This window comes from Mobula birostris, chromosome 14 (genome assembly GCF_030028105.1).
Source record: "Mobula birostris isolate sMobBir1 chromosome 14, sMobBir1.hap1, whole genome shotgun sequence".
In the NCBI taxonomy this organism is placed as follows: domain Eukaryota; kingdom Metazoa; phylum Chordata; class Chondrichthyes; order Myliobatiformes; family Myliobatidae; genus Mobula; species Mobula birostris.
The window spans coordinates 39,431,364-39,444,948 of NC_092383.1; the positions used below are offsets into that span (position 1 = coordinate 39,431,364).

A 13,585-nucleotide genomic window follows, 5' to 3' on the forward strand; every position below is an offset into this window, starting at 1 on the left:
GTAAAGAGATGGGAAGTTGATTGGTGAAAGAGTTACAGGGCTGGAGAAGGGGGAATCTAATAGAAGAGGACATAAGGTCATGGAAGAAAGAAAAGGGGGAGGAGCACCAGTGGGAGGTGATGGGCAGGGAAGATGAGAGAGGGAAAAGGGGATGGGGCTGGTGAAGGTGTTGCTCTTCCAACCTGAGCATGGCCTCATCACGATAGTAGAGGCCATGGATAGACATATCAGGATGGGACAGGAAGTGAAATTAAAATGGGTGGCTACTGGGAGATCCCAGTTTTTCTGGCGGACTAGGTGCTCAGTAAAGCAGTCTCCCAATCTACGCTGGGTCTCACCGATATACAGAAGGCCACAGCAGGAGCTCCGGACACAGTATATGACCCCAATGGACTCACAGGTGAAGTGCCACCTCACTTGGCAGGATTGTTTGGGGCACTGAATGGTAGTGAGGGAGGAGGTATGGCACTCGTTTCACTTGCAAGGGTAAGTGCCAGGAGGGAGATCAGTGGGGAAGGATGAATGGGCAAGGGAGTCACATAGGGACCGATTTTTGCGGAAAGCAAAAAGTGTGGGAGGGATCCCATAGGAGATGCCAGAAGTTGCAGAGAATTATGTGCTGGACGTGGAGGCTGGTAGGGTGGTAGGTGAGAACAAGAGGAACCCTAGGTTGGCGGGAGGAGGGGGTGCGAGGCACACTCAGGCCCCTCTACTGCCCCAATGAGGCCACACTTAGGTTGGAGGAAACACACTTTGTATTCCATCAGGGTAGCCTCCAACCTGATGGCATGAACATCCATTTCTTGAACTTCTGGTAATGGGCACCATCCCCCATCCCTCTCTCACCTTATCTCCTTACCTGCCCCTCACCTCCCTCTGGTGCTCCTCCCCTTTTCCTTCTTCCATCGCCGTCCGTCCTCTCCCATCAGATTCCCCTTCTCCAGCCCTGTATCTCTTTCACCAATCGACTTCCCAGCTCTTTACTTCACCCCGCCCCCTTTCCGGTTTCTCCTCTCACCTGTTCTTTCTCCCTCCCCTCCCCCTACCTTTTAACTCTACTCTTTATGATTTTTTTCTCCAATCCCGCTGATGGATCGCGGCCTGAAATGTCGACTGCACTTTTTTCCCATAGATGCTGCCCGGTGCCGAGTTCCTCCAGCACGCTGTGTGTGGATTTCCAGCATTTGCAGATTTTCTCTCTTGCTGGTGCTCGTCCAGCTGCTTCTTAAATATTGTAAGAGTCTCTGCCTTTGGCCCCATAATTTCAAACTCAGTGTAGCAACAGAGATCATACAAAATTTGTTGGTGTGTTTCCCTGAGCGATGCAAGATCTCGGAGATACCAAATGTACTGAACTGGGAGTGTAACTGGTGGACAAATTTCACGACATATGTCAACGATCATAAACTTCAATCTGAATCAAAGGATGGCAGCTGCACGTGTCCCTCCTAAACCGCAGCATCTAATTACAGTAAAACTATTCATATTTCCAAACTAAACGTTATTACTGACGTGCATAAACAATTCTGCGCCCTGCCCCGCGGTCCACAAGTTGCACTGGTGTGCAGTTCGGCCGGAGGTGGGTGGTTGTTTTGAATGGCACGGCCCAGGAGCAAGTTCCACCTCCAGCGCCCGTCCTCCCTCCCTCTCTCCCCGCATTCCCAATGGGGTGACGAGCTCGCTGGCAACCCCATTGGCTGAGGCGCCGAGCCACTTTTCTCCATTTATGGACTGATTGGCACTCGCTCAGAGAGCCATTCAAAACGATCCTGTAGCGGCGAAGCTCACCCAGAGCCGCAGCACTGATTCGGCAGGAACATAGTGTCTCCTCCGCTCCCTGCTCCCCACGGCAAATATGGACTCTTCTCCACTCTGCTGATGCTTTCAATGCCAGTTTCAACCGTAGATGGAGTTCCGCGCTCTCTCCCAGACACCGGATCGCCGGTAAAGAAGCGCACAGCATCTGACACGGCCCCGAACAGTATAGCTCTCCCTCGGACATAAATCCCAGCTGATAACATGGTAAGTCTTACAACATAAACATTGGCGTCAGTGGGTGGGTCTGCTTCCACAGCTGTTCTGCATCCAGAACACCGTGCCCAGACTTCAGACCCCGGGATGGAGTTACTCAGATTGCCTGGAAGCTGGAGCAGGAATGCGCTGCGCTGCGCAGTCACTGACTGGGAAGTGAGAGCGGCGAGAGCGCCCCCCTGTGCGGTGGACGAGGTCTCCGCTCGTTCCCGGAAGCGCAGTCTGTACCCCTGGGACACAAGGGCTCACACTCGCCAAGCTCTTGGCGGATAAGAGACTGGTCGCCCTAGTGATCTTAACAGATGTGCCTCCATTCAAATAATAAAGTAAAACAAAGTCTTAAAATTTCCTCTATCCTTTTGGCCTCGTTTAGCGATGCTTATTTTTGATAAGAGGTTTCTTAAGAGGCTATAGCCTCTACATCTTTGTATTTCCAACCCAGTGTTTCGCTTTATTTAGTACTTTTATGTTTACATTCTTGTCTGCTTTGGGGCCAAACAGACTGAAATGCCAAACGATTATTTGCCATGTAGTCTATACACTGAAAAATAGACATGCATAGAAGCAGAAGATGTTGGAAATACTCAACTGCTGCCAAAGATGTGTGGGTTCACTCCCTGTAAATTGCCCCATGTTTATGAGTGGGTGATAGAACAGGTGGGGGTGGGTGAGGTGGTGCTTGGTGATCGGCCCAGATTTGGTGGGCCGAAATACCTTTTTACTTGCTGTATGACTAGGTCAGAAAATTAAAGAATCGCGATGAAAGATCTTCGATCGGTGATTTCAATCTGTTTCTCTCCGGCATTTTGCTTCACTTGTTGAGCATTGTAGGTTTCCATTCTGATTTGCAGCACCTGCATTAAAAAATGACGATACATAACTTTGTTTTCAAACGCCGTGCCCAGTAAATAATTATCGAAATTCACATCGGGCAAGAAAGTTTTTGTAATGATTGTGTTAGTTAGACCATGCGTGTGCAGCCTGTGTGTCGTAAAGGATATTATATCGATACAATTCCAGTTCGTAAGAGAATGGTCTAATTGTTTCCGATTACTAGGATATGCTTGAGAGCGAGAATCAAGTGTCCTTAAATAGGGAATATATTTACCTTTTTGATTTGAAAATGGATGGGTCCAGTAATTGAAGAAACAATATATATGTTAGATTTTCGTGGAATACAGTCTTGACGGTAGAGTTTAAATCCTCGTCTACGTGATCATCTGATAACCACTAACATTGGTTTGTTGGGTGATGCTCATTGCTTCTGCCAGTCTTTCATTGTTGACCTTGTGGTTGAACTGCAGGATACTGCTGACTGTTTCTACAAACACCTATCTGTGGATTGTCTTAAAGCTTCACTACTTATGTTCAATACATCTGTCTGTGGAAAAACAACCGTCATCATTGCATATGTATGAGTGGTGTATATGCATGCATAATATGCATATGTGTATTATGTGTAACTAATGAGAAATGCAATAATTTATTTCAGAAAATGCATGGTTACTAATGAATATGCATTAACAGGGCATGTTATTTTTGTATCCAATCCAGATCTACAAAGTTTCTTTTTTATAATGTTACTACAGTGTTAATAAGAAAGTAAACCTGCTAATTGGAAAAGTAAACAACAACATGAGAAATGGGAACATGAGTAGGCATCTCATCTTTCAAGCCTGTCCTCCTATTCATGAAGATTCTCCTTCAGCTCCACTTTCCTGCACTATTTCCAATTCCTTTAATATCCAGACTTATCTGTCTTGAGTGAGCTCATTGATTGAGTTCCCACATCCCTCCTTGGTAGAGAAAGCCAAAGATTCATAATTCTATTACGGAAGAATTTCCTCCTCATTTCAGTTTTAAATAACCTCCCCAGGTTCTTGTTTCCCTTGGGTGAAGAGTCATTTTCCCTGCATCCATTCTGTGTAGTCTCCCAACAATTTTGTAAGTTTCACCTCTTGTTTTACTAATCTGTAGAGAATCCTGGTTTAGACTATTGGATCTGTTCTCATAGGCAAACCAGCTCCCTGCAAGGAGTCTAATGAATTACATCTAGAGCAAGTGCAGCTGGGTGGTTCTTGTTCATGACTGACATGAGTCAATCATGCCATGCAATATTATGCAGATGGAGCATAGTGACCTTTGCTGGATTTCCAAACTGTATGGGCATTCAGGAAGGACAGTGTCTAAAGCTTCATCTGTAGCAAGGATTCCTAACCTAGGGTTCACACCTCCTTGATTAATGGTAGGGGTCCATGGCATAAAAAAGTTTGGGAACCTCTGCTCCATGGCAAATATATTCTTTTTAGTTAAGGAGACCACTTCAGATTCAGTTTCTTTGAAGTGCTCTCAAACTGCAGTAAGATGTCTTTGCTTCTATACTCAAATCCTCTTGCAATAAGGGACAATGTACAATTTGCCTTTCTAATTCCTTGCTGCAACTGCATGTCGGATCTCAGTAGGTATCTCTGTTTCTTTGAGTGCTGGCATTTGGCAATTTGTTACCATAAAATCATCTTGTTATGCACTGTTTATCTTTTGGGAAGGTTTGATTGTCACAAAGACTTTAGATTAGATATGAGAACACTCAGTCCTCGTTTATTGTCATTTAGAAATGCATACATGCATTAAGAAATGATACAATGTTCCTCCAGATTGATATCACAGAAAAACAGGACAAATCAAAGACTAACTCTGACAGAACCACATAATTATAACATATAGTTACAGCAGTGCAAAGCAATACCATAATTTGATAAAGAACGGATCATGGGTACGGTAAAAAAAAGTCTCAAGTCCCAATCAACTCCCTGGTCTCCGATAGCAGCGGCAAAAGGGAGAAACTCCCTGCCATAAACCTCCAGGCACCAACAACTGCCGATGCATTGGAAGCACCCGACCACAGCCGACACTGAGTCTCTCCATCCATAAACTTCGAGCCTCTGACCAGCCCCTCTGATACAGCCTCCTGAGCGCCTTCAACATCCCCCTGGCCGCCGAAACAAGCAAAGCCGAAGATTCGGGGCCTTCTGCTCTGGAGATTTCGGACCACACAGTAGCAGCGGCAGCAAAGTGGGCATTTCAGAAATTTCTCCAGATGTTCCTCCGTACTCTCATGTCTGTCTCCATCAAATCAGAATTGTGCACGGTCCCCTACTTGACAGATTACAGATATCATTCACCGGAGAGGCCACGTGCTCTGCGTCGCGCTGCCATCTTCTCCTCCTCCATCTTCTGCATAACTTACTGATAAAATGAGAGGAGGCACATGTGGAGGGAGTGTAAATTCAATCATTCATCAAAGTCTGTGCTGCAAATTTCATGCAGTTCCTATGCAGAAGTAAGTCAGTTGATTTCTTAGATGCTCAGCAACTCAGTTCAGTTCATTTGCATTTCCTACAGAACTGTTCAACTTTAATAGTAGTTATTTAAGTTACAGATTTAATATAGCTCTGAAATACTTACTCTGTGTGCTGAGATCCAAAAGTTCCATTTTGACCTACAAGAGCAGCAGGCAATGGTTAACTGTAAAATATCATCTTTGAGTACATGTTAGCTCAACTTAAAATGGAAGCCTGTGCATTTGTTGTTTCTGTAAGTGTGCCAGCACATGTGGCATCATGATTTGCTACAGTAGAATATTGTTCAAAAGCGTTTTAGGTGGAAGCCAATGAAAGTAGTGATGGAATGGTCAAGTGGTCCACCATGATGTGCCAATGCATAGATATGCATGAACATGCAACTGTACCTCCGGATACAGTTGGTTCCTGACTGACATTCTAATTGGCTGTGTCATCATCTAGTATGGGGGGGGCACAGGATGAAAGTAAGCTGCAGAGAGTTGTAGACGGTCAGCTCCATCATGGGCACTAGCCTCTAGTATCCAGGAGCGATGCCTCAGAAAGGTGGCACCCATCAGTAAGGACCCCCATCACCCAGAACATGCCCTCTTCTCATTGATACCATCAGCAAGAAGATACATGAGCCTAAAGACACACACTCAATGATTGAGGAACAGCTTCTTCCCCTCTGCCTTCTGATTTCTGAATGGACTTTGAACCCATGAACACTACCTCATTACTTTTTATTTTTATTTTTGTGATACTTGTTTAACTATTTTTATATATACTGTATATACATATGCTTATAGTCATTCAGTTATTCTCTATTATTATGTTTTGCAATGTACTGCTGCCAAAAAAACAACAAATTTCATGACATATGCCAGTGATATTAAACCTGATTCTGATGTTAACAGTGAACTGAAGTGGTCAGTGTTTGCAAAACACCTTGGGGAGGGAGAGGAAAGAATCTCTGCAGGGCCCAGACAGAAGTTCCAAATTATTCAGATAGCCGACTAGGCCATTCATGAACCAGAAGGAGTAACCTGTACATTGGCTGCTCCAATGACATGCCCATTAAGTAGAGAAAACCTGCTGCATAAAAATAGAGATAAAGGTGCTTCCTAATAAGCATGATGTGAGTAGTCAGTGAATGGCCAAGACTGGCAAGATCTCAGATGCTTTACTTTACTCAGTCAGCGCTATGTCGATCAGGATTACATGCTAGACAATGTGTAGCTGGGTGGTGTTTGCTCTTGACTGACATGTAGTGACCTATGCTGGAATTCCAAACCCTATGGGCATTCGGAAAGGACAAAATTGAGTGTGTTTGATGTATCAACAGATGTCAGGTCTACTCCTATGTTCGCAGAGCTTGCAAATAATATGTTGGTGTCATGCTGCAAGGCACCCACCAGCTGCGGAATTATACTCTGCAAAGAACCCATACCTTCAGTGAAGATGGCAGAAATTGTTTAATCAAAATAAATAACAAATTCTTCAATCTTCATTTTTTTAAAAAAAAGTTAAATAAATCTGTATTCTTGGAGATCTGATCCAGCCATCTCAGAGGATTTATTTTAAACTGATGGTAATGAAAACTGTATCTCAATTACATGCATTCTATTCAATTGTAATATCTGTTTTGTGCAGAAATTTAATTTTTATGGCTGTAGTAGATTATTAACCAAGACTGTTTAAGGAACAGTATCTTATTTTTGGCGCCTTTTTCTTCGCCCCCAAGAACTCTTTACTTTACTCTCTGGAATGTAATGAGTTTCTGGATTCTTTCAAAATGTGTATATTATTTTGCCCTCATAAACTTGCTCAAAGTAAAAGTGTAATAATAAATATGTAACATCCAACTTTGCTATTGCACTTTAAATGGTTTGCAAGGTTTAGACCGGGGTTCCCAACCTGCGGTCCATGGCATAAGAAAGGTTGGGAACCCTGGGTTTAGATCAAAAAGTTCTTGATGAACTTGGCTTAGTTTAGAAAACAGATTTAAAGATTTGCATTACAGCTTGCGGATGCCAAAGATAGATTCACATAAAGGTTGCTTCATTCCCCAATGTAAGCAAATGAGCTGAATTTGTGTAGAGCCTTTTGCAGCCACAAGACGTTCCTGAAATAGTGAAGTAGAGAGATCTTACAATAATGTCAATGTTGTTCAAGTAATAATTATTTTTTTTCTGTTTTTTTTTAGAAAAGCACCAATTAGTATTTAAAAACTCACTCAACACGGGTAACTATTTGGTATACTATATTTTAAATGGACTTCAATCCTTCCCCCCCAAAAAATAAATGTATTCAAACCCTAAAATGGGCAACATTCTAATAATTATTTTTGAAGCATTTTGGAAGATTCCTCAGAGACACAAAAGGAAGTTTGCTCCATTAATTATTTTCTGTACATTTTTACTTGCTCTATCAGTCTTCCTTATTGAAGAAGACTAATATTTGCATTGTAGTGCTTTGTCTTCTAGTGGTTACACATGGCATTGAAAAGAGCCATTCTTCACCAGCAAGATCCCCAGAGTGGTCTTGAAGTGAATGATCCACCCACACATATGATTCCTTTTTAGATGAAGGAGGAGAAGTGGCCTAAACACAAGGAAAGATCTCTGTGCTTCTTCAATTAGTGGGTCGGAACTTAGTACATATTCTTATGATAGCTGAAAAGAGTTTACATCTAATCTTAGAAACCAGACTTTAACAAAGTATCATTGAGCCAGTGCTACACCCAAGTGTTATCCTGAATATTTCGCTGAAACACTATGTACTCACAGCCTTCTGATCCATTGAGAAAAGAACTCCCTGCAAGGCTAAGTTGATAACCATGAACTTCATTTTGGATTAAGGCCCATGTATCTTTTTCTTTCTGTATTAGACACCAATATTGAAAATGTTACCAAATTGATGTCCCGTTGCTGTCCAAAAAACAGAGACAGTAGAATCAGTCATCAATCATGCACCACTTGTTCGGATAACAGTATCTTTTTCACATCAGGAAGGGACTTTCACAAAAAGCACACACAGTGGTTGTCTTTTGCAGTTTTTGCTTTGCTTAGGCTGGGCCTGATCACAATAGCCGATGTTGCAGGTTATGTTTCATCACCAAGAACAGTGCAGTAGTTGGCTTCTTATAAACTATTTCTACTCTTCTTGTTCCTGTTTCCTCTGGTGCTCTGATCATTTTGGTTGTTTATTGGAATGTTTTCTGTTGGAACAGGTCATACAGGTATTTGGCCTTGCTTTATTCGCAGTGTGTGCTTCAGGATGGTTCAATAGGCTATATTCAACACTTTGCGCTGCTTTTGAGGAAGATGGGCCCTTGTATACTGCGAGAGTCAATGAAAATGTGGTTGGTACAGGAGAGTGGCTCTGTGCTAAAAGATCCACCAAGATTACGTTGAATGGCAAAGCAGGCATGAGCAAAGGGATGGCCCTCTAGTTTATATTTTATGTTCTAAGTATAACTAAATAATTGAATGCCACAGTTTGTTACAACATTTACACAGTCATTAAGGCAGAACACTGATCTATGTAAAATCTATTTGTGTGTAGTTACTGGTGGGCACGTCCATGTGTTAGAATTGCTCATCCTAGTATTGCTTGTTTTGGTTCCTGCCCCAGCTTAAACTGGGCTCTATGATTTCTTCAGTGATTACACTTCGTGTATTTTTACTGAACTGTTTAAAAACCATTGTTTTCCCTTGTGTAATGTTTCAAGAGTGTTTCTAAGAATTGTTAAGAGTATATTTATAAAATATACACTCAACTGTTACCATTTGTGTGATAGTTTGCTTGAATTATACCCAAATTCAATTCCATTTTTAAAGAAAAATAATGAACATTACAGAGATCTCTTTGGATAGCGTCTTTTTAAAATCCCTGTAGGAACTGTATATCACATGTTCATCTAAAGGAGAATTTTGACAAAATATGGAAAGAAAAACTTCCATTGGAGGAACAACACCTTATATTCCGTCTGAGTAGCCTCCAACCTGATGGCATGAACGTTGCCTTCTCAAACTTCCGCTAATGCCCCACCTCCCCCTCATACCCCATCTGTTATTTATATACACACATTCTTTTTCTCTCTCTCCTTTTTCTCCCTCTGTCCCCCTCACTATACCCCTTGCCCATCCTCTGGGTTTTCCCCCTTCCCCCTTTTCTTTCTACCTAGGCCTCCTGTCCCATGATCCTCTCGTATCCCTTTTGCCAATCAACTGTCCAGCTCTTGGCTTCATCCCTCCTCCTTCTGTCTCCTATCATTTTCGATCTCCCCCTCCTCCTCCCACTTTCAAATCTCTTACTAGCTCTTCTTCTTTTAGTCCTGACGAGGGGTCTCAGCCCAAAACATCAACTGTACCTCTTCCTAGAGATGCTGCCTGGCCTGCTGCTTTCACCAGCAACTCTTATGTGTGTTGCTTGAAATTCCAGCATCTGCAGATTTCCTCGTGTTTGCAATTGTATCTTTCATTTCATATTCCATTCAGGACATCCCACAAAGGATCCTGAACATCTGAGACAGACCATCTTCTTGTTACTGCCTTCAAGGAGCCTGAAGGCACACAGTGAACGATTCAAAAACAGCTTCGACCCTCCACCATCAGATTTCTGACCAGTCTATGAACATGAGCACCACCTTTCTTCCCTTTATTTCCTTTATTTATTTGTTTGTTTGTTTGTAATTTATAGTAATTTCATGTCAAGATGATAAATCTGATTAAGCAGCCATTCACAATGGCATTATGATGAAGATCAGATAAACTGTTGTGCAAATGATGTTTTAAGGCTCCAGGATAAAAGAAACAATAATCTTTGTTCTTCTTCCAAATAGTGTTGAGGGATCTTCATAGCCATTTGGCAGTGCATTTTAACATTTAATGACTCATCCTGAAAAGAGGATCATCTCTCAAAACTGTCTTGGAGGGTCGGCTTAGATTTTTATACTCAAGACTAAGGCTCTGGAGTGAGACTTGAACCTGTGACCCTTTGACTCCAAGGTGAAAGGGATACCAACTGTCACAGATGGATAGAGTCCCACTCAGCGTAAGACCATGTGGTGGCCAGTTTGCAACAAACATTCTCTGTTCAAGTAATTAATGCACAGGTATCCTCAACTCCTTAGCAGTGAAGTGAAACAAATCTTTTTGAACCACAAGGAACCAGCCATGAACCAAAATGGGACAAGGTGGGTGCTTGGCTAGCATCATCAGATTTGTTCCATATAATTTATCCAATGTTGCAAGGAGTTCTCGTGAGCCCAACATATTTGTGGAGTTGCTCTCGTGTTGGAGAAAATAAAGTGCCAAGCAAGTGACGAAGCTTTGTTCGCTGGCCTTTGGTAATCTCAGCTAAGGTGCGAAAGGAGTACCACAGCCATTCCTCTCTACCCATCAGTTTAATTTGGAAAGTAGGACAGATCAGTCACGATAAAAAGTGTATCATGATCAACTCCGGTGTCCACTGATCCATGCAGTTCGGATAAAATTACAAATGTGTAGGTATTCTGAAGTTAGCATCAATAACCCATTGGCTTTAGCTGGAGGAAAGAATCTTACTTAGAAATGCTGAATAACATTAATATAACATAAGAATAATTGTGTATAGATAGATAAATCAATAAATTTATTATTGCCTCTTTCTCATAGTTCGGAGAGTTTTCCACCAAGTTAAATCAGGCAAGTGATTTATTGGATATTACGTAGTGTCAGAGGATCCTGATCTTACTGTGAAGCTGAGAATGGTGAAAATTGTTAATATCATAGAAAATGCATTAGTTTTCATTAAAAACTCAGTAGTGCCATGTGTATATGACAAAACAATGGTCATTAATGCTAAATGGAATGTACATCAATTATATATTGATTGAAGTCATGGGACTAATGCCTATTCATCAGTTTTCAGATGTCATGTTCAGAAATGTTAAGAATTGAGTTAAACCAGACAGTGACTCTTTTCCTTTCTGACCTCTGCTTTTGGAGAGATATCTCTCACCAGCAACCTCTGGTAGACCGCTGATACGTGTGTTGTACCTGAGCAGAAACGCAAAGACAGAGAGAACAGGAAGAGGAGCAGGACTATTTGACGAATTCTGCTCCACCACTTGTGACCTACCATCCAAATTCTGTGCCCTGTTTGAGGTTTCTGTCCATATTCCCGAATCCCTCTGGCCCTAAGAACTGTATCCAACTCCTTGTATATATTTTATGATCTTAACAACTTCCTGTGGTTGAGAATTCCAGAGGCTTGGCCTTTATCTTCTTTATACTGCGTCCCACACCCCCCGGTTCTCAACTCCCTAGTCACTGGAACATCCTTCCTGCTTTAAACTGGCCAGCTGGGTTTGAGGTATGGTCATGATACAGGATTTGCATCTCATCCACTGTTAGCTAGTGGAGTATAGACTTCCCTTTAGCCAGATTCAAGGCCAGGCACTGAATCCAAATTTGCCAAGCTGCTGTTGTGTCAATACTAAATTACACTGTTTCACTTGCACTGCAGTTCATAATATATTTAATCTTCTAAAATGTTTGTTCCTGGTGTTTAACATAGCTGTTAATCATCATAAATTTGTATAAGGCATTGGTAAGGCCAAATCTGGAGTATTGTGTACAGTTCTGGTCACCGAATTATAGGAAGGATGTCAATAAAATTGAGAGAATACAGAGGAGGTTTACTAAAATGTTGCCTGGGTTTCATCTCCTAAGTTACAGAGAAAGGTTGAACAAGTTAGGTCTTTATTCTTTGGAGCATAGAAGGTTGAGGGGAGACTTGATAGAGGTGTTTAAAATTATGAGGAGGATTGATAGGGTTGACGTGGTTAGACTTTTTCCATTGAGCGTGGGGAAGATTCAAACAAGAGGGCATGGGTTGAGAATTAGAGGACGAAAGTTTAGGAGTAACATGAGGGGGAGCTTCTTTACTCAGAGAGTGGTAGCTGTGTGGAACGAGCTTCCAGCAGAAGTGGTTGAGGTTGGTTCTATGTTGTCGTTTAAAGTTAAATTGGATAGCTATATGGACAGGAAAGGAATGGAGGGTTATGGGCTGAGTGCAGGTCGGTGGGAATAGGATAGGGTAAGAGTTCAGCACAGACTAGAAGGGCCGAGATGGCCTGTTTCCGTGTTGTATTTGTTATATGGTTATAAAGTAGAAATTGTATGAGCAATGTGGAAACACAAACGAGAAAATGTGTAGATACTGGAACACCATGTAACACACACAAAATGCTGGAGGAACTCAGCAGGCCAGGCAACATCTATGGAACAAAGTACAGTCGATGTTTCTGGCCGGAACCCTTCAGCAAGACTGGAGATAAGAAGATCAGGACTCAGAATTAGCGGATGGGTGTAGGGGGAGGGAGAAACACAAGCTGATATGTGAAACCAGGAGGGGGAAGGGTGAAGTAAAGTGCTGGGAAGTTGATCGGTGGCAGAGATACAGGACTGGAGAAGGGTAAATCTCATAGTAGAGGACAGAAGGCCATGGAAGTAAGAAAAAGGGGAGGAGCATCAGAGGGAGGTGGAGATAAGGTGAGAGAGGGAAAAAGGGATGGGGAATGGGGGGGAGGCTTTACTGGAAGTTCGAGAAATCACTGTTCATGCCATCAGGTGGTGGGGGGGCTACCCAGACGGAATATAAGGTGTTGTTCCTCCAACCTGAGTGTGGACCGTCGGTTAGTTCTGTGCTTATATTTGTGGACATTTTTAAATGTACAGGATTGTTTCAATACAATATGGTCAATTCAGTTTGCTTCTAACAAACAAAAAGTTGAGAATATAAAAGCCAGGATTAATACCATCTGATGGGTCAGAGTTTGGAAGAGTGGAATTTCACAGCAGTGAGTTTTGCAGAGCTGAAAATTCCCACCCCTCATCTCTTACCCCATCCCACAACAATTGACACATTGCTTCTCTTCAGGGGCCATGGAAATGTGAAGTTGTCTTCAAATGGACAGACCACCTATATCCTATGTGTGTGACTCAGCATATTGTCTTGTATGATTCCGATTATTATTATTTTAACTGTAATTAGAATCAGAATCAGGTTTATTATCACTGGCATGTGTCGTGAAATTTGTTAACTTAGCAGCAGTTCAATGTAATACATAATATGGAAGAAGAAGATAATAAGTAAATCAATTGCAGTATACGTATACTGAATAGATTAAAAATCGTGTAAAAAAAATCCCAGAAATAATATAT

General features: G+C 42.1%; 1 protein-coding gene across 2 annotated transcripts in view; it reads left to right on the top strand.

The window, feature by feature from the left end:
- The first annotated feature begins 1,737 nt into the window (after window positions 1–1,737).
- Window positions 1,738–13,585, top strand: part of myo1ea (myosin IEa) — a 279,339-nt gene continuing 267,491 nt past the window's right edge. Inside the window, exon 1 of one of the 2 annotated variants that reach the window (XM_072278417.1) lies at window positions 1,738–2,022. In XM_072278417.1, the coding sequence (XP_072134518.1) occupies window positions 2,020–2,022 (3 nt within the window). In that variant the 5' untranslated portion in view covers window positions 1,738–2,019. The remainder of the gene's footprint in view (window positions 2,023–13,585) is intronic. The other variant, XM_072278418.1, reaches the window with a different exon arrangement.